Here is a 21279-nt window from a genome sequence, read left to right as displayed (position 1 = left end):
TGACGCGATTCACCCTTTTGGTTTGGCCATCGGTCTGCGGATGATCCGCTGTCGACATGTTTAAATTGGTGCCTAGCACCTTGAAGATAGTCGACCAAGATTTCCCCCCGAAACGGGGGTCTCTATTGGAGACAATCGACTCCAGGAGTCCGTGTTGACGGAAAACACGATCCACGAACAGCGTTGGTGTACCGACTCCGTCGATGGTGTCTGGCACGCCGCCAGATGAGCCATCTTGCCCAACCGGCCGACGAATACCACGACACCCGTGTTGCCCGCAGGATCTTTCGGCAGACCAAACACAAAGTTTAAACTCATGGACTGCCAGCACCCAGTGGGTACTGGTAAACTGGCCAGAGGCGCATCCAGTGCCGGCGCCAATACTGCTTCTGCTTCCGAGCAAAGGTGGGTTTATGACTCACCAAAGCTCCACCAGGAGACATGCGCGTAGCGCCCAAGGTCTTCGTCATCTACTAAATCTATGGCGAATAGTGTTCCAACCTTGCCATACCGAAAACAAGGTCCTATATTGCTACCAAGTCTAAGACTAGACAGCGTTCCACGCGATTAAAGTCAAGAAACTTTACACCGAGGTCCATAGGGACCCTCGGCAATGTGACACAAGTACCCGTCGCTAAGCGAACAGTGACAATGCCTTTCAAATGCGCTTTTAACGCCTCAGCATACAGCTGACTTCCTTCAATTGTGGAGCTTCGAGCATAATTGCCCGACGCCCCGGAACCGATAAGGATTTCTCGTGGTTTCTCAAAGCCATACACTGTCGCTTTATGACCAGCAAGCCCGGCTTGCGCACACGTTCTATATTCAAGAGCGCGCAGCTCTTCGGGACTGGTCCCTGCTCCCTTCTACCTCTTAAAGGCTCAATCTTCCCCAATAAGACCCCCCGCGCCTACTAGGTTTCCTCGTTTCCTTGCGTCAAACCAGACTAATTAGAAGCGGGACGTCGGTTTGTCGACCTTTTACGCGCCTTTCACAGGGGACAACCAGTCCGAAGGTGACGAATGTATCCACAGCCAAACACCGTCGGGTGTTTACACACTGCCCGGTAGCTCGAAGCTTTCCCCACTCTTCCTCAGCAAAGCTGATATCCATTGGCTCAGGCCCGCTCGACGAGCTCTTAGGGTGTGCATTCCAACCAAGTCGCGCCGACTCAAAGTTGAATTCGGCATTCAATGTCACATTCACCGCTTCTTCAAAAGAATACGGATGCACACGGAAGACTTCCATTCTGGTCACCCCAGTGCAGAGGCCCTCCAACAAGATGGTCAGTGCGACCGCCTCGGGGAGAGAATCGGCTGTCATATCGGCAATCAGAGCACGCAACTCTTGGACAAAGTCCTTCTTACCCTGTCGGGCGGTAAGAAAACTCGATAGCACGCGAATTGCGTGATTGGGCGGCAAGAACACTCGCAAAAGCTGACGCTTCAGCTCCTTCCAGGAGGGAAACGCAGCTTTTACCGAAGCACCGGACGCTAGTGTCCATTCTGGCGCTCGACACCCGAGCTTGGAGATAACTAGTGCCACGCGCTGTTGTCCGTTCTGGAGCATAGCGGATGCCATAGACATCTCGGCCTCTTGACCCAGAGCAGGACATTCTCTTCATCCTGACCCTCGGAGGTCTCCACACTCACAATGAGCGGCCTGGGTCAGAAAGAGTCATTCGTCGTCGACGGTGGCGTCATGGACGCATTCGACGCTGACAGCTTCCGCTGTAGGTGCTCTAAGAGCGTATTTTCATAATTCAAAAACACCTCTGGACACGCGCTTATCGCTTCGGGCCCTTGCAAATCAATGTGTTCCACGCCCTTAGGGCCCACGCAGGGACATCATCTTATGAAGCCCGTCCTGCATACCCTGGGGCAAATAGGAGTATTCCTCCATCCTCACAGGGGTCAGTCGTAACTACTCAGACATAGAATGACTACAAGTGCTACCAAGTGCAGCAGGGCTGCCGTAGATCTTTGCTTAGATGAAGCTAAGCTAAGTTCACCAACCTTACGTTTTTTCCAAGAAAGCCGGAACGAGGGTTGCAGATCTCAATCCGCTACCTCCAAGTACTAAAAACCTTGACCAAGGCAAACAAACACTTCCGGTCAAAATTGAAACTGTATTTAATTGCTTAAATTGCGGTAGAGCCACCAATATCTAAACCTAATTATTATAGTAATACCTCATTTAAATGGAAAAATATAGTAATATGCATTACTACTGGCAATCCTGCCACGTCACGTGGTGGCCTTTCTTTACCGTGAAGCCACACAGTGATTTCACACTAACCTGCGTAACGCACACCTATATACGGTCGCACGATCTTGTGCAACCTGCCCTATCATATAAGGTACGTGTATCCCCGTTAAAACCTCATCCTGTAAATGCTCGTCACAAAATTTGTTGTCAAAAGTTCAGTTTTGCCTTTGGCACATGTACGTATCTTTACGTCTTATCCTTCGGCCATAGCGTCTCGCATTTCGCGCATGACGCCCTATACATTAAAAATAAACTCATCAAATTTAGTAAAAGTGTAACCAAGCTGATACCTAAATGCGATTTGTGCCAGGATCACTTCATGTAGGTGCCAGAAAGGGCGCAGGGATAAAACCAAACATTTATGAAAATGGTGTGAATTATTTAGAGGCACTCTTTCGCTGTCTAGCGCTAATTTATTAAGCGAAATCACGCCCCACATGTGTTCCAGGTGACATTACATCAGCGTGGTCCGTTTGGCCTTCTGGTTTGCATTCTGGCGTCATAACCCTCGGCAAGCTTCGCCTATTTTTAGCTGTAAAGCGCACGTCTCGACCCAGCGGGCTCAAGACTGAGCTGACTTTATCTTCAGCATTGACGATGTCGCTGCTACCAGCAAGATGAACCAACCGACTACCAAATAAATTGCATAGAGATAAATTACAGACACGCTACCGGGTACGGCAGGCTAGCTAAAGTCGCCAAAGCATTCGGCAAAAGTATATAATGGGGTATGGATGCCTCGCTAAGAATGTTTACTGGAGTTTATCATCACTGAACTTCACGTGCCTTCAAACACATTTCTCATATTGCGTTTGACCAGTATGCTGTACGTATCACATCGTCGACGCATGTCATCACCACTTTGACGTACGACAATGTATCGTTTTTGGCGATGAGGAAGGCAAAACTAAGCCAACTCATTTATATTTTACTTCGAAGATATAGTCGGCAACGATTGTACGATTCTTACGAATGTTTGATAGTGACGTCACTGTTCGTAACGACGCATGATCTATGTCGCGCACAACAGGTTTCAAGTTAGGGTGGTATACTTTATGATTGCTAAGCGCAAACTTATAGCAATTAGCTCCGTGGCATGTACGCTTCTCTGCCTGTCTTAGCCAGCGAGCATCAAAAGTGATGACGCGATCATAACAGCTGGTATCTGCTTGGAGTAAAGCACAGTTTACCACAAAAGACAACGCTCTGTAGACACCGTTATATGGTCGGTTCGGCTTCAAAGGTATCAAAATCGGATCAGATGTGCAATGTGTTTTATAGCCGCTCCATTTTTATACCGTTTGTTTATTGGATCAAGGTGATTGGCGACAGATCATGCCCTACTAGCATCAAAGAATGATGGAAACCCTGCTTAATCCTCAGCCCTTCAACTGTCACTTCAAAATTTTCTGAGCTTTATTGAAATGACCAGATAGCTGGTTTACCAGATTTGTGGCTTGTAATCAATAGTCTTATCCTAGTGTAAATAAATTGTTCAGACGATTGCCCGATGTCAGTATGACATTTATTTATCGTTCAAATGGTCTTACGGTGGGCACCACATGTAAAAAAAACAAGCTGAACTAGACTGTAGTTTCTTTGCAATTACACCAATCGTGGTGATGCATTCCTTGCTTTCAAGTTTTGTATGCTCTCAACTAGTAAGCTTACAGAATGAAAAGCCATAGAAACGGATGACGCTACTGGAAGTGGTTGTCGTGATGCATTGGCGACTTATAACACGTAATAAATAGTGTTGATGAGACTCATAGATTAAAAATACACACTGCCGCATTGAGACTTTGCTTGCCCGATCCTGTTCTTCACTTTTAATATAGATCTTGAAAAAATGCAGTTTTAAACAACATTTTAGACAATATAGGTATGATAGTGATGAGTTCTCGGGAAACTGCACATATGAGTTTATGCATCTTGTGTGGACCAAGCTACAGCATTACATTTGTTATTTTTAGATTGTACAAACAAATTGCAGCGAAGTCTTTCACGTAGCTAATTATTGCTATACTTCTCATTTGGGCCTCCAAACAGTCCTCCATAACTACGATCGAGATCAACGTCACTAGTGATGTGGATTTCTCGGTGGTGGCGTACCAATTACGCTGTCGAACCTATAGAACCAGGAGACCAATTTGTAATAACGCGCGGCAAGCTCAGTTTGATTTTTAAATGACACTGTGACTAAATGGCGCACACAGGGCGCTAAGTCGTATCAGCTAGATACGACTATTTCGATGGTATGTTTTATCCTTACGGCCACCACTGATAAATGACACTCTTCATATCGAAAGCTCTGGCAGCTTTCACAAACGTTGCAACACTTATGCGATGACCTCTCCGGACATCGGAATTTCACAACTTCTGCACCCGTTCCTTCCACGCGACAACACGGTTAAGGAACGAACGATTAAGGAGCTACAACGTTCAGCGCAGTAAACGAACACTCACGGCGTGCCTAGCGCGTTCGTTGCGCGTCATGACTGCAGTCGCGTGTAAACATGCTGGTGTCGAGTCCAACATCGTGATCAATATTACTGGTCATGAGGTAGTCTACCCAGAGGATGGAATGGAGGAGTTTGTCAGCAAACTTACCACAAGAGCAAGCACGTTGTCATGCCTGATGAGGAACTGCGTAAAAGTCGCTTTACTGAAAGCTGGCCTGACATTGAAACTGGTGATTTCACACACCTACTTATGAAGCTGTGCATTAAGCAATGTCATTCTATCCATCGGTTCCATGATTTTGATGTCCAGTTTTTTCAGAAAATTTATAGGTCGCAAACCAGAAGAGCGTCTGTTAAAGCACATCGATAACTTTCCGAAACCAGAGTCAGGCTCGTCATCTCTTTAAAACAGGTTTAATTTTCACCATTCTCATCGTGAGGCGTCAGCGGCGGGCGATGACGTCTTGGTCGATCGCCGTCCGGTGACACACAATGCCCTTTGAGTCTTGAGGACAAGGTCCGTCGTCATCGGCACTCTGCCGAGCATCTTTTTGAGGTCGCTTACCGCTGTGCGGAAGCCATCAAGAGCCTGGAACACTTTGTGCACCCATTGCCTCACGTTGAGGACTATCGCGTTCTGTTGGAGTGGCTTCTAGCCCTTGAGCAGACGCATTCTTAAGCGACGATGGAGCGCCTTGCGCCGTCGGAAGCGGAAATTGTTAGAATTAATGCTCAGAACAAGTTGCTAGTTCAACTTCTGGGTGGCCGATCGCCTCTGGAAGCCGTCCCGGCGCCAACGCTTCCACGTTTACTTGCACCGGATCCCGGTACGGCTTAAGCAAGCCCACATAAAACAACGAGTGGGTGCGCAGCCTTCTCGGAAGGTTCAGCGTATACACAAGTCCCTGCTTGGCCACGACCTTAAGAGGTCCAATAAGCCGTGGACAAAGCTTCGTCTTAAATTTAGCAAAAAATGCATGTGTAGAAGGTTTTTCGCATTTGATAAAACCAGGTATTCTACCTCAATGTTTTTAACATTTCTTCTGCCTCTTCCGTCTGCCTCTTCCTTCTGCAGGTCTTGGCTTTCAGCCATCGCATTGCGAACGTTCCGAAGGACACTTAGATGGTGAGGGGGTTGACATCAGCTAGCCGTTCGGCTATTCATCCCCCACCAAGCCCTAAGTCATGAGATCGCGGCGTCAGCGGGATGCGAGGATAACAGGCCAGTTCATGAAGAACGGCGTATAGCCGATAGACGAATGCACTGCATTGTTCAGAGCAAACCCTACGAGTGGCAACATTGCTTCGGCGTCTCAGCGCCGACGCTGCGAACAACGTCTTCAACGACGCGATTCAGGCACTCAGTCTGACTATCGGTATACGGATGGTCTGCTGTTGACATAGTCAACCTGATGCCCAGCGCCCAGACAAATCACCCCAGTGAAGCGCGTATCTCTATCACAGTTGTCTCCGGAATTCCATGTTGTCAAAAGACACGATCGACAAACAGCGTCCCTGCACCCGTACGGTATCAGAAATATGCATTAAGAAGAGCACATGTCCGGCACTGTCGCAGAATGAGCCATCTTACTCAAACGGTCCACAAAGACCGTCACACTCGTGTTGCCTGCCGATTCCTTCGGCGAGCCAAACACAAAGTCCAAACTCATGGACTGCCAACACCCGGAGGGTACCGGTAAGCTGGCCAGCGCCGCCGCCGCATTCGGGGAGGGTTTCACCCTTTGTTCCGTCTCACATGTGCGAACATATGTGCTTGTCCTTTTGTACAGCTTGGTCCGTCAAAAGTTGCAACTCACCGAGCTGTACATCTTCTCACGACCGAGATGACAACCGAGTGGGGTGTCGTGGGCCTGATAGACGGTACAGTTTTTTAAATACACATCGTGTGGAACCAAAAATCGTGGCGTATCCGGCAAATCTGTGCTATAGTACATCAAACCGATACTCAACGAATATCGGCAAAACTGTGCGCGCAAACGCGCTGACAATTTCTTGTCGGAGTTTCCAAAATCTTTGCTCGTAGAGACTGAAGCAGCGCTACCGACATACTATCGCGTTTGCGGCGTGGATCAAATTCGTCACTGACGACGTCACCGTCGTGACATGAGCAAGCTCACAGTCCGGTCTTCTTGACAACGCATCAGCCAAAGCATTCTGTCTTTCTTGCTTATACTTCAATATTCTGCGAAGAATGAGTGACACCTGGCCATCCTCTACGAGAGGGAAGGCGACAAGGTCGCAGTGCGAAATGAAGCATTATCCGTGTACATCACAACCGGCTATGGTCCACTTGTCAAAGAGATAAAATATTCGGTTGATGAGCAGCTTCATAGAACCTGCGCGATATTTATTAGTGGGAGAAACTTGCTTCGCATGTCTTTTTGATTAAAAAAAGAGACAAAAAGGGTCAAGTTCCCACAAGAAGATGACTGAGCCTCGGGGAAATCGCTGACCTACGCGGGTGCAGGGCAAGCAAATGAAAACAAACAGAGATGCGTTGTACATTAGGAAATAAAGATTGAAAAGGCACAGCCTAAAACAAGTGACGCACCCAGATGAGTGGGTCGTATACATCAAATTTGAAGTTGTGAAGCACTTTGATTGATCAAGATACGTTGTACAGCTACCTGTGGCACACAATTTTGAGAAATGTAGAGCTGAGGCATCATGTGTTCAATTTATCCTCGAATCTTACGTCGACCAGTATTACTCCCTTCCTCAAAGTAATGTTTTAGGAACTGAACTGTGTGATCTAGTTTGATCTTAGATGTGGGTACGAGATACAATAGCGTTGTGATCAATAAATTGACCGCAAGTCGAAAACTATATGAACCACATTATAATAACCTACTGGATCTTTGACGATTCAAATTAGCTAAAAGGTGAAGCGACAGTAGTGCGGCGCACTCTGTATTGCAGAATATGGAATTTTCCAAAACGTTTAACACAATGATTGCTGAAGACCTTGAGCAACTAACGAATGGCTATTGCGTCCTGGAGCTGAGGTGCTTAGTTAACCAGATGATAAATTATAAGGGTCAGTTGTGTATGACTGTCCCGCTGTAGAAATGATGAAAGCACCAGTACGTCGCTGTCTCTACGGTTTACAGCTGTGAGGATAGTTTAAAGTAGCTTTAAAGCACGATTTCAGAATCAATTTCTTATGAAACAACAAAAACATGCCTTAACGCAAGGATAAAGTTTTACGAATTCGTGGCGAGAAATAAATTATACTCAAGAAAGTAGTGATAGAAAAATCAAAGAGATTTTTTGTCTCATATCGTTAGCCCAGCCTGAAATTTTGCTGGGACAATCACTCAAAGTTGCATTGACGGAATCGCAGTAAGGAGAGATTACCGATTTAGTAAGGACAGTCTCAAAATAGAATAAGCTCATCATTATTAATCATTGGAACACTCAAGGATCACTGAAAACGATGCGTGGACATCTTGTTGGGAACCGACTGCTTTTTCATAATCGTCTGATTGGCAAATTAACGGAGCGCATTTTCGTGACCGATGCTCGCACCAACATAACAAAATGTGTGAGCTTCCCATCTATGATGATTTGATCGTCCAAACTGCAATATTATTCTCAAGTTTCAGTTCTGCAAAAAGTTTTAAGTCAAAATCGGACAGTATCAAGTGTATCAAGTGAACTTAAGCCGATGTACGAGCGAAGCATCGTTTATCAACAAAGAAATAAATTAGATTACTCTGTATTTGCGAAAAAAACGTCATAAGATAAAGGTAAAGGGATAGGCGGCGGTGACGATTGACTGGTGTACATGAGTCATGGGGATTTCTTAAACCAGATTTAGGAAGCGTACAGACATTTAGGAAGCGTACAGACATGAATTTGTCATCGATGTCAAGATTACTACTCGCATCAGAAATTAAAACAAAAACAAAAACACAATAAACAAACCAGACATTCAGCCTGATTTACATTTACCACCTTACAATCAACGCTTCTGGAGAGGCATGACAAGTTTCAATTCCATAAACCATAAAATTATAAGGAAATAGCAGAAAATTAAAAGCTTCAGTTTGTATTTCCCATCATGAGTAAGATAAAAACGAAGCACCTGAGAATATGAAGACGGGAGCGGTAGTGACGTACTGAACTGGCGAATATATGTATGGAAGGCGTGCTGCACCGTGATGCTTACGTCAGCTTGATTAATTGTGGAAGTAGTCAACAGCAAAATGATTACCTGAATTGCTGCGTGAGTCTTACGTGATTGATTTCGACTATATACGCGAATTAAACGCTCTTCAAACTGCCAATATCATAACGAATAGAATCATCCAACTCATAGACCAAAGTAGCAGATATGCCTGCCTACCTTTTCCGGAAAAAGTAAACTGACTTGCTCCTTCCGAATGTGAAACTTTGAGGACAAGTCAATGGACGTGTAGAAAGAAACATTGTCCACAGGGTTGCGGGCATTAAAGTTGTAATTCAGTCGACCATCAAATACAATGATATCATCTGGGTCCAACGTCACGCCGTCCAATGACGTTTGCGTGGCTAACTCTTCAGCACTAAAATGAGGAATCTGAAACATCAAATCCGGTGGCAAGAGGTACTCGTCAATAAATTCGTAAAGTTCACGGCGACGTACACGCTTGAGCAAAGCTCGTGCACTAGCCAATACATCTGTTTTCGATGACTCGATCGTCTACATGGCATGACAATCATGAGCTTATTTTGTCACATATCAAAGTAAGGAGCGTACATGAACAATATGGTCGGTGAGAAACTGAAAGTCTTGTGGTGTCTGGGTTGCAGCACAAATACCCAACTCGTTATCTGCGAGAAGCATTGCGTCGCAAATCATATATTCGACCGCTTTGCCCTTGCGGTGATTGTAAATCTGTTTGTGCATTTGATATCGTTGTTGGAACATATCGTAGATGTCGAGATTAACGCTTGTGTGGTAGCATATCTCGTTTTCAATCACACGATTAAACATTGCAAGGCGAGAGAAGTCGAACACTTTGCGTAGTCCAAAAAGATTAAGCATATCGCGGGCTAAATAGTCAAATTTGTCCACGTCAATACAGTTGCGACCATTTGCTACAATCTCGTACAGATATTCACGGGCATCTAAACGCGAGCCTCTGTGCGTCCTTAAAATACAAAAATAGTTTGTTAGCAAGCTCATTCCTATTCCTTACACCTTACATTTTGTTGTGTCTCACTCTTTTGCACCAACAATGAGCTGCTGAATAAAGCGCATGTCATCTCTCTCAAGGTCAATGTTATTATCATCCACCATAAAATCAATCATACGAAGTGACATGTCTTCATGGGAATATATTGATGCACTTGTACCACCGTATCCCCTAGCAGCCGCCACACGTGGCATGAACTCATGCTCAAACACATGTGAAAATGGTCCGTGGCCCAGATCATGCAGCAGTCCTGCAGCACTCTATAATGCACACAAAATGTCAGCATATCGCCTCATTTACTTTAAGCAATCGAATTTTTAAACCAATAGCTGAGCATCTCGCCGCGTAAGCTCCAACTCTGGCTGCTGGTGTCGAAACCGCTCCACCGTCTGTTCTGATAAAAAGCTTACTCCAAGTGAATGTTCAAAGCGATTGTGCGAGGCTCCTGGAAAGACATAATAGAGTGTTCCAAGCTGCTTCAGGTCCCGCAGCCGTTGAAATTGCGGTGTATCCATCAATGATACACATAGACCGTTGACTTTAATGTAGCCATGAACTTGATCTGTATCCATTAATGAGTTTTCGGTTGTAGAGTTTAGTAGGTGCATGGATATATACTCACCATTGAAGAGCTTGGCGCGCGGGTCTTGCGCACTGGACATTTTCATTGATTTTGATGCTTAAGCAATTACACATTATTGTGTGTTACGTTAAAAATGACGTAAAATACACTGTATAACCTTGAAACGATCAAAACGACCCTGAAACCAAGTGATCACCATGGTGGGCAACGTGGCGTACGTGCAGCTCTCAGGTCCTTCATCCTCTGCGACACTAGGTATATACGCAGGCATGTCACCGCAAGAGTTAAAGCAATTAGTTCGTGCGGCTTTGAGCCATAATGATGGTGTCTGTGCTGGATTTTTGGTAGCACAAGAAGATGTGAACCGGCGTTTATGCCGGAAAAAGTGTCATTTTAACTCAAATCAGCGCCTTATACCACTCTCTCTAGCTTGTAAAGCGCCAGAACTACTTACAGGCCGAGTTACTGCTTTGTTTGCACCGCCTAAAGCTCATCAACGCCTCAAAGAGTCCGAGAATGCTGCAGAGGCCTCTAACGACTTGAACAGGCTCCACAGACTGTTACAGGGGCTTGAGAGCGAGCAAAATTTCAGCAAATTTGAGACAGCTATGCTTTACGATCTATGCGAGCAGCAGAGTGCGTATATTCTTGATATAATGTCCAGAAATACGTCTGTCGATCAGAAAAAGCGCTTTCTGCTGCGTCTGCTGCATCCCGATAACTCATGTGAGCTTCGAAACGAGTTTAATTATCTAAGAAAAACAGCGCAGAACGATCCGAGCGAGAATTTACTGCAAACCGAATTGATAGCCCAAAAAATCGCAGCTATTGGCTCAAAAGTCTCTAGTCATGAATTCCAGCTGCAAATGGAAGGAATAAGTCAGGAGAATTGGTGTATAGATTCTGATCAAGTTGGAGATACAATGAAGTTGCTTTCTTTGGTAGAAAAACTTCTGGACAAGCACGTACTGCCTGAGGAAAATGGCGTATATTTGTTAAAGCTTGTTCTGTACCAAAATCCAGTGCTTTGGAGTGCATTTTACCGCTACAAAAACGGTGGATGCAGTTTGTTGGACTTGGAGACGACCGCGAAGAGATTAGCAGCTATGGAATCTATTCCGCCCAAACCAGTTAGCACGTCTAAAAGCAAAAAATCACCCAATGTGACGAAGATGAATAATCATTTAATTGTAGTCGTAGAATCTTTGTACGAGCAACGAATGCTGACGGGACTGGAGTTGGAAATTCTTCTGGCACTTTTGGCTCAGCATGATTCGCAAGTGCAACAGATTATTCGAGACTTTCAGTCAAGTGAGGATCAGGATTTCGGTGCATTGCGAGACTCATTGGTCGGTGTTGTGAAGGAATTGACGATGGAATTAGGTGACGAAGAGAAGGCACCATTGACGTTTGCTTTTGGTTCGGATGATGCACTTCGAGAGGCGGACGAATTGCCTGAAGATAGCGACATAAATGACAATGACATGCAAGGATGGCAACGACATTTGACGTTTTTAGTGAAACAATGGCAAGCATGTAATGAGTTGACCGATGTTGCGGCGCAAACGTTGCAAAATATGTTGATGCAACGTCACAATTTATTAGAAAGTGCGTACGAAGTCTTTGCTACAGACGCGGACGCATATGAGCTCCTGGATACGTTGCAACGAGTTGCCAAAATGCAACACCAGATCGAACAGACTGGTCAAAAAGTTTCTGATAGTGCAGCTCAAAGAGAACTCAGTCTGGAAGATGTTGTGAAACGAATGCAGCTTCAAGGACTTATTCTTTCGGAGGATGCCTCGGGCCTTTTGGGCCTGCTTTATGGCGGGAATGAAGCGTTACAAGCTGCAAATGAAGCGTTTCAGGCGGACAACGATGTCCACGAGCTAGAAGAAACGTTGATGCTTGTGGTAAAACATGCCCGCTTCAACCGCAATTTACAGAAAAATAAAGTTGTAGACGAAGTTGAACACGGGTCTTGCCTATTGGCCGAACTTGGGAGATCTGGACGCTTGAACTTGTGGCAGATTCAGGTTTTGATCTCGCTGTTAAAACGTGACGATCCTCGTTTACTGGCTGCAATGGATTTGCACGACGAAGATAAGAATCTGGAGGAATTGATTGAAACATTGTCAATTTTGGCCCATTTGGCCTCGAGAGAACAGCATGTTCATGATATGGTGTATGCTTGGATCACTTCTTTCAACCGTGACGATATTCTAACTCAAACACAAGCAAAGCGGCTGATAGAGTTAGTAGAAGTGCGAGACCATCGTCTCTTTTCAGCTTTCGTTATGTTTTTAAACGATGATAACAAAGACGAATTTGTGAGCTCATTGAGACGCATTGCAAATTTAAATTTGCAAGAGGAATGGACTGAAGACAATGCTGTTTTGGCGCTGTTAAAGGATTGTGAAGAGCAACTTTTTCTGTCACACGAAGAGCGAGAACAGGTGGAAGCGCTGATGTGCAATGGCGAAACGAGATTGCTGGCAGCGATAGATGTACTCGCAGAAACAAAAGACACAGAGGATTTTGCAGACACTGCTCGTCGCATTTTGGCAAAGTTGAAAGAGGAAAATGAGATGGCAAAGTTTTCGTTGAAAGATCTTTCCAACAGCTCAGAGATTGTTCGGGAAAAAAATGTTGCACTTGATCAAAATGTAAAGGACGAGGCAAAGGATGAGGTAGCAAATTGTTCGGTAGTCGCAGAATGTGATTCATGTCAAGACAAGCAAGAGCTACAAGAAGAAATGGACAATACTGATGATCAAGTAGCCGACGTTGTGATGGCTGGTAACTAGAATGACGAGAGGATGCTTCTTAGGCAATTAAATTGAAGCTATACTTAAATACGTACTTAGCACTGTGGTACACTTATAAGAGGAAACTAGATTTCACCATGATCGAAGAAGTCCACAGAACGAAACAGCTTTATCTTGAGCTTTTAGAATATTCCGAGACGCTTTCATCCGTTCCAGTGTTTTGTGTTGAGTCCGAAAATATCCCCATTTTTCTTCAACGTCTCTTCCTTCAACAGTTTTCCGCAAGAGATCTGCAATCTTGACATTACCTCCCGTAGTCATATTAGGATATGCAGCTCGTAACTCAGCAGAGGAGCAAAGGTCAGCAAGGAGTTTAACCACTTGATATTGTCCTGCAATCACTGCATTCTTTAGCGCGCGGCTGACATTCGCTTGACGAAGTTTCACAGTCAAGAGGAGTTTTACCACATCAATCAGCCCTTTTGATGCGGCATCTTCCAGAGCGCGTCCCACATAGAACCAGCTACAGTTCTCACGTAAAAGAGCTCGTAAAGTGGTCGTGTCTCCAGCAGAAGCAACAGCTTGAACGCCATAAGTAACAACGTATGGGATTGAATCATTTTGAGACCGATTCCGACGGCATAGCCACTTTACAACCTCAAAGTGGCCATTTTTCGCGGCCATGTTGAGTGCCCCACTTGAACATCTGTTTATGTAATGATGGCAAAGCCACCGCACTAATTTCAAGTGCCCATTTCTTGTTGCTCCATCAAGTGCGGCGATTGAACACCCTTCATTTCGAACAACAGACAGCCACTTTACTAAATCGAGACGTCCTCGAGCTGCCGCTCCATCCATCGCTTTTGTTGTCCACTTTCGTGTTGCGCCGTGGGTGTGGATAATGTATTGGCAATCGTTGTAGACAGCCGCATCGATGGTTTCAGGCATAATTAATTCATTTATGCGAATAACAACATGCGATAACGCTTTGATATGATCTGGAAGTGCTAGAGTAACAGACACGAGCTGGGGGACTCCCATTATTTCGCTTTTTGAAAAATGAATAGAATGAGTGACATGTTAAATATTGCATTGTGGGACGTGACGTCAGTCTCTGCAACCTATTAAATGCTGGGGAATGTGGATATTGTCGCCTGCTTATGGTTGAGAGGTCGACAATATTTGATTTGCCTGCGTATAACAGCGATTAGTTGTAGAAAATTCGCCCGTAGTAACGCCAACTGTAATTAAAAGGTCGCCCTTGAGCTGTGGTACGAATCTGAAATGTAATAAAGGGATGCTTGTCTAAATGTGGCTTGACAGTAAAAATACATTTTGATTCGCGCCACATCAAAAGTGCAAGTTTAATTGTATATATCCCATTACAGCTGTATGACGAGATTAGCTTGCCCGTCTGAGCACAAGAGTCACGCCAACTCTTGCAAATTTCGTCATGTCGTGACTACTGCTCAAATATCACATGTTGTACACCGCGCTAGACGGAGTCCTTACACACCATTGCGAACAGGCCTTCCGCTCATACCAAGAGCAAAGAGAGTGACAGAAAATCGCTCTGCGAGCGTTATCTTGCACCACGGCTCATAACTTATTAAGAATCATTCAGAGCAGCAGCGGTTGGAAACCTGAAGAAGTACTTCAAATACTGAATGCTGGCAAGAGTGGTGAAGAGTATCGTGCTCAAATTGCACACTGCTTAAGGAAAACGCATCGTTCTACTCGTCTACCAGTTTTGCACACCAGCTTCTTTATGAAGTAGACATCAACCCAGAGCGTCGATTAATGCTTAACTATGGGAAATTTGAAGCATGACGCGGACTTCAAGTTATAACTCATTTCGAATGTTACCGACTTTGCTCATCTTTATAAGACAGATGTCACAACCACTCACCAGGTATCAAACTTCCAACAGGCCGGCCCCATCTCGTGAGTTAGATACGCGCTGCAACGGGTAGCTCTGTCTCTTCCCAAGGGAGATATAGGCCGATGGTGCGTCAGGTGCTTGCGTGATTCAGCGCGAACTTACCTTTTTGTATCACGTTCTACTTCAATGGTCTGTCCGTGCAAGTTCTTTCAAAGGTATCATTCACTGCGCGAATAACGTATTCTGTCTGACCATCCATCGATTAATGGTTAGTGGCTGTCAATTATACGAGGAATTTTCGGTAAATCAAAATGTCTGGATTCGCCAGCGATATATTAAGATGATCAAAATGAACGCCCTCGTGTGCGCAATATGTGGACAGTTAATGTTCAATCGCCACCACTTATTGTTTGCGTAATCAGCAATTTTATTGCTACTGGCAGCGGACTGCAATCTATTCTGATGAATTTTGTTTTGCAATTCGTAAAATATCTTCCATCGAGATCGGTGTTGTACGTTGAGCAATTCTGTCGTGTTTCTTGCATTGAAGAATTTTTCGACTTGTAGGGATATACGCACGGATGATGAGATCCAAGACCGTCTCAGGTCGAAAACTTGTATCTCTTAATTTCCAAGTTATCTACATCTGCTTAACTTATAAGGACTGACGAATGAAGGATAGCAGACTATGTGTCCGACGAACACCACCTTTTGTGCTCTTCTCACTGTGACTTTGGCTGGACCAACTCCTTTAACATTTTGCTGTATCATGGTCTTAGACTTAGTATGTTATAACCTTGATTAGTTTCAAAGGTCAATAATGTAAATATACAGTAGTGGGGAGTACGCACCGCGTTATATCCTCCTCCACTACGTTATTCATAACATTGAGTCGCTACATACAACGTTACAAATTAATCCGATTGCACAACATCCTATTGTAAGCACTGTAACGGGGTTACACGAACCCTGGTATACAGGGCTGGGTCACACAAGGTGGTGTGACCGTCAAAGGTGTGGATTACACAAGTCGGTGTAATCACACAATGGTGTGGCTATACCTTAATAAGAAGCCACTACGTGACTGGACTGCCACTAGTTATGCATTTTGATTAGGTTTTACTACTAAATTCGAATAGCCTGAAGATTGCGATTTTGATATAGACGGCTCTGCCGCAAATAAAAAAGAAAAATACCCATTCAATTTTGAGCGGAAGAGTTTATTTGCCTTGGGTTAAGGCTTTGGGTATTCTTGGAGGTAACGGATTGCGATCCACTTCAATCGTACTGGTTCTTGTATAGAACGTAAGGTCGGTGACCTTAGCTGTGCTTCCTCTAAGCAAAAAGCTACGGCAGCCCTGCGTCACTTGGTAACACTCGTAGTCAATTTACGCCTGATCCTCTGTATGGATATTTGCCCCAGGGCATGCAGAACGGGCCAAGCAGGGATATCATCTTAATAAGATGATGTCCCTGTTTGGCGCTGCATCCGTGCAACATCTGACATTGGAAGGATTTGAAGCCATAACCTCGTGACTGGAGGCGTTTTTGAGCTATAAAAATGTTCTGCTAGAGCACCTGGGGCGGAAGATGTCGGTGTCGTCTGCGTCCATGACGCCACCGTCTACGACGGGTAAAGATGGAGAGAATCTTTTGCTCTGGGTGAGAAAGGCCGAGATGGCTATGGCATCCGCCATGCTCCAGAACGAGCAACAGCACTTGGAGCTAGCTATCCAAGCTCGGTGGTCGAGCACGAGAATGGGCACTGACATGCGGCACTTGGTGGAAGCGGGGTTCCCTCCTGGACGGAGCAAAATATGTAGCTTTTGCGAGTGTTTTCGCCGCCTAACCAGGCATATCACGTGCGATTACGTTACTTGCCGCCCGACAGGGCAAGAAGAAGGGGTTGGGGGACGTTGTTCAAGAGTTGCGTATATGTGCACGTATGAGACGTGTCAAAGGTGAAAAGCACTCCTAATGCTGGGTGCCACTGGTCAATTTACCGGCACCCTCCGGTTGTTGACAGTTTGTGATTATTGACTTTGTGTTTGGCCTGCGATTGTCTCGGCAGGAAACAGGGGGGTCGTGGTCGTTGTCGAGCGTTTGAGCAAGATGGCTCATCTTGCGGTGGTGCTAAAACCATCGACGGTGTCGGTACAGCGACGCTATTTATGGATCGTGTTTATCGTAAATAAGGACTCCCGGTGTCAATTGTCTCTGATGGATACTCTCGCTTCACTAGGACGTTTTGGTCTACAATCTTCAGGGTGCTGGGCACCAATATGTCAACAGCGGACCATCCATAGACCTATGGTCAAGCTGAGTGCGTGAATTGCGTCGCCAGAGACGTTCTTTGTAGCGCCTGCGCTGAGACTGAAACGCTGAGGCGCTAAAGTGTCATGCTGCCACTCGTTGAGATTGCTCTGAACAATACAGTGCATTTTTAATAACGAATGCACGCTGATCCACGTGAACGGGCTCGTGAATCCTCATGTTTCAATAACCCCACCATCCCATAGCTCAGAGCTTGGTGGGGGAGGAAAAGCTAAACGGCTAGCTGATGTTAGCCCCCTCACTGTCCGTAAATAAGTCGATACTTCCTGTCTACCAGACTGAGTGTCCTACGGCAAGTTCGCGATGCGATAACTGAAAGCCAAGGCATACAAAAAGAATTTACAGACGGAAGAAGCAGATCAAATGCTGAAATCTTTGGGGTCGGAGACCTGTTTATAATGAATACCAAAAACCTCCCTATCCATGCGGTTTTGCTGTCTCTAAAACGAAATTCCGTCCACGGTTTATCGCACATTTTAAGGCGGTGGCCAAGCGAGGCCTTCCGTATATGCTATACTTGCGAAAAAGATGCGCTTTTACCCGGTATCTAATGTGGGCTTGCTTAAACCGTACCGTAATCCGGCGGAAGTATAATGCGAAAGCGTTGGCGCTGGCGCGGCGCTCACACGCGCTCGACCACCCAAAAGCTGAAGCAGCAACTGTTTTTGAGCACGGAGTGCAACGATCTCCATCTCAAACGGAGCCAGGCGCTCCATCGTCGCACGAAGTGACACATTTGTATGCTCGACGGCTAGGAGCCGCTCTGACAGAGCGCGATAGTCCTCAAAGAGAGGCAGTCGGTGCACAAAGTGCTCCATGCTCTTGAGGTCTTCCGTACAGAGGTAATTTACCCCAGCATGATGCTCAGCGGAGACCCGATCGCGGCGGACCTTGTCCTCATGAGCTCAAAGAGTATTGTGTGTCACCGGTCGGCGATCGACCAACTCGTCATCTCCTGCCGCCGACTCTTTTAGACAAGAAAGGTGGCGTTATCACGTAGAGCGTCTTGTGGGTCGACATCGTCGACAAGGGGTCAAACCCAGTATCTTGTGAAGTGGCGGCGATACCCCGACTTCGAAAACTACCATGACGTCGTAGACGCTTATGATCAGAGGGATCATGGCGTTCCACGTCGTCGTACGTCCCGCACTTCTCAAAAATAGCCAGGGAAGCTGACGGGCCATGACCTGAGCTCAAGCTATGGCCTTGAGATGTTGTGGTCGCAGACTCCCCCGTGTAAGAGACCGTAGAGCTCGCGGGAGCGTGATGGATTTATCCACACGTCGCTAGGGGACAATCTGACGGAGGTCAGCGACGCGTTTTGAGCTTGGCAAAGTTAAATCAGACATGGCGCGCCACGCGTACGCCCACATCCATGTGGCTCCGCTGTGAGTTGGATAGCGCGAAAAGTTTTTGGTGCCGCTACACCCATCGCTCAAATAGCTCTTTGTCATCCGCGGCGGTTTTGCCAGGGTCGAGCACCACAGGAATTGTCCGCTTCGCGGGTATAGGAGCACCTTCTATTTGAGCGCAAAGTCGAGTACGGCACTTATCCATTGAAACGTCTTGAGGCACCAAGAAGCGAGCTCGTTGAGCATTCGTTGATGAATCTCAGCTTGTGAAGTGGCCGCGAGACCCACCACGCAGACGCTCAAAGATCAAATGATCGCTACCTTCCCTTCTGTAGCGGGTTCCGCAGAGCAGAAGCCGTGATCCGCAAGAGGGTCTACGACCGGACGTGGATGCGCGTGTAAGCCGCCTTGCCAGCAGTCTTTGGCTGCTGCTCCTGAGTCTCGTCATAGCGATTGGTAATGACACCACTTTACCTGGAACTCGAGAGGTCCGAAAACGGAATGGGTGTCCGCAAGGTTCGAGCAGGGCTCAAGTCGTGCTGCTGGCGCACCTCGCCCTCATCTTTTTTCCATCCTGGGAAAGATTATCCGACTCGTAGTCGACTCCCTCCAAATCTTCCATGAGTTTATCTGTCGTATTTGGCGGGCGCGGTACGCGGTGCTCGGTTGCCGAGGGATTGGTATGCGCTTCCCTTGAAGCTGCAGACGTAATTCCCGAAGTTGCACCGCGTGCAGGAAACAAAAAATTGCTCTGCCCGCGGGCGCTCTCAGAACCAGCGAGGCTTGTTGTCTTTCGTGTCCTAGACACAGCGCTCATTGAGTAGAGAATGCGTACAGAAGGTCCTAGGGCACCATTTCGCATCCTTTTTAACGAGATTTGACAATGGCCGTGTTTATTCCGCATAATCTGCGCTATATTTTTGCAAGTAGTAGGCAAGACCTAGCCACTTGCGCAAGTAATTTTGGTGCTTTGGATCCCGCCAGTCTACAGTTGCCTTGACGTTAGCGGGATCCACTCACAGGCTACACTTCCCAATGAAACACCCTTAAGTAAAGAATTTCTTCGGCGCCGAAGATGCTCTTGTCTGCATTAGCATACAGCTTATTCGTGCGCGTGTACTCGAGCACCGCTCTCAAATGGACGATGCGGTTTTCTTCATCTGTCCATTCGTGCGCCAAACAACTGTGGACGAAGATGTCTTCAAAGTATGTCTGTGCATATGCCCGATGGGGCTTGAACAACTGCCATACAAGACGATTAAATGTTGCTGGTGCATTTGACAGTCCTTGGTGCATTACCAGCCATTCCCAGAGCATGCCGCTCGGAGTACTCACCGCTGTCAGCGGAATATCACTCGCCCTCAGGAGCAATCGGTAAAACCATTGACCAAGTCAAATGCACTGAACTTTGTACATTCAATCATGTTGTTCGAGAGAATATCCTTCCTGAGAATCAGCGTCTGTGCCGGAATGGTGGCAACGCTGAGCATATTGTAAGCATAAACAATAGGCCACTTGCCGTTCGGCTTCCGGACCCAAAACGTAGGTGTCGAGTGGGGAGACTTTCTCTCACGCACTATTCCTGCGTCGTGCTTCACACGGAAAAAGGCGGCAATGACGTCACACTGCTCCTTCGGCAGGGGTCATTGGCGTGTTACGCAATACTTGGTTCCCGGAACCAGGTCGATCTCATGGCGCACACCTCGGTCCAGAAGTAGGACCGACAGCGGGTCTTTGACGACAACGTCTTAAAATTTCTTCATCAAAGAATAGTGCAAATCCAAGGGATTCTCAGGATCGAAGATCCACTTCTCGCGTTTAGCACCCTCTTGGTGTCCTACAAGAAAGCTTCATCAAGAAGCGACGACGAGTTGATCTCTTCTTCCGGTCTTATAATGACCACCTAGTATAAATCGCCTGCCTTCAAGGCACTGCCGAATTCTTCGAAGGACAACTAGTCCAGCTCAAGAACAGCATCTACTGCAAGATTAAGCTCAAGGGTGACGTCGCCGTCTCCTTCCCCCATCATACTATTTACGAGGGTGTATAGCTGTGCGCCATTGTCTACGGTAGGCACATCCTGTGTCAGGTTCGGCGCTCTGCGTCTTGTAGATATGACATCACCGTCTCCTCTCCATAGAGGTTTTACGACTCATCGAGACCAGTGGAAACTCGCACTCAGCGTCGTCCAATGTTAGTCCCTTTTTGTGCTCCACCGAAGTCTTGATGTTATTGACAACATCCGACAAAGAGCTGCTAGTTTCGCAGTCTTCGTTCAGCGAATAAAGTGTCACTTCACGCGCTTTACTGGAGCCTCACCCTCGATGCCTCGAACATCGTCCGATCATGCTACACATGGCATACAGCAACAGCTTCGAAACGTGATCACTGCTCAGTGGATTGCACGCCACTCCACGTGCATACTGGGC

General features: G+C 46.3%; 6 protein-coding genes across 6 annotated transcripts; 2 read left to right on the top strand and 4 right to left on the bottom strand.

Moving 5' to 3' along the window:
* Nucleotides 1-2684: 2684 nt before the first annotated feature.
* PHALS_12501 (uncharacterized protein) lies at nucleotides 2685-3066 on the bottom strand (the record flags this gene model as incomplete). Its single annotated transcript, XM_024728062.1, has 3 exons — nucleotides 2685-2871; nucleotides 2934-2953; nucleotides 3046-3066. 3 exons carry the CDS (start codon nucleotides 3064-3066, stop codon nucleotides 2685-2687), a joined length of 228 nt encoding a protein of 75 aa, XP_024578576.1.
* Nucleotides 3067-4899: 1833 nt separating this feature from the next.
* Nucleotides 4900-5137, top strand: PHALS_12500 (uncharacterized protein; the record flags this gene model as incomplete). Its single annotated transcript, XM_024728061.1, has 2 exons — nucleotides 4900-4988; nucleotides 5050-5137. 2 exons carry the CDS (start codon nucleotides 4900-4902, stop codon nucleotides 5135-5137), a joined length of 177 nt encoding a protein of 58 aa, XP_024578575.1.
* Nucleotides 5138-8715: 3578 nt separating this feature from the next.
* Nucleotides 8716-10593, bottom strand: PHALS_12499 (hypothetical protein F443_18676; the record flags this gene model as incomplete). Its single annotated transcript, XM_024728060.1, has 8 exons — nucleotides 8716-8724; nucleotides 8839-8904; nucleotides 8968-9033; nucleotides 9100-9435; nucleotides 9493-9886; nucleotides 9959-10191; nucleotides 10255-10493; nucleotides 10554-10593. 8 exons carry the CDS (start codon nucleotides 10591-10593, stop codon nucleotides 8716-8718), a joined length of 1383 nt encoding a protein of 460 aa, XP_024578574.1.
* Nucleotides 10594-10711: 118 nt separating this feature from the next.
* Nucleotides 10712-13321, top strand: PHALS_12498 (uncharacterized protein; the record flags this gene model as incomplete). Its single annotated transcript, XM_024728058.1, has 1 exon — nucleotides 10712-13321. The coding sequence occupies one exon, from the start codon at nucleotides 10712-10714 to the stop codon at nucleotides 13319-13321; it is 2610 nt and encodes an 869-aa protein (XP_024578573.1).
* A 93-nt stretch (nucleotides 13322-13414) lies between these two features.
* On the bottom strand, nucleotides 13415-14323 carry PHALS_12497 (Myosin light chain kinase-related; the record flags this gene model as incomplete). Its single annotated transcript, XM_024728057.1, has 1 exon — nucleotides 13415-14323. One exon carries the CDS (start codon nucleotides 14321-14323, stop codon nucleotides 13415-13417), a length of 909 nt encoding a protein of 302 aa, XP_024578572.1.
* Nucleotides 14324-15618: 1295 nt separating this feature from the next.
* Nucleotides 15619-15935, bottom strand: PHALS_12496 (uncharacterized protein; the record flags this gene model as incomplete). The annotated part of the gene is made up of 2 exons (XM_024728056.1): nucleotides 15619-15804; nucleotides 15891-15935. The coding sequence occupies 2 exons, from the start codon at nucleotides 15933-15935 to the stop codon at nucleotides 15619-15621; spliced, it is 231 nt and encodes a 76-aa protein (XP_024578571.1).
* Nucleotides 15936-21279: the final 5344 nt, after the last annotated feature.

Source organism: Plasmopara halstedii (genome assembly GCF_900000015.1).
Source record: "Plasmopara halstedii genome assembly, contig: Scaffold_614, whole genome shotgun sequence".
In the NCBI taxonomy this organism is placed as follows: Eukaryota; Oomycota; class Peronosporomycetes; order Peronosporales; family Peronosporaceae; genus Plasmopara; species Plasmopara halstedii.
This window is presented reverse-complemented; position numbering and strand designations above follow the sequence as displayed.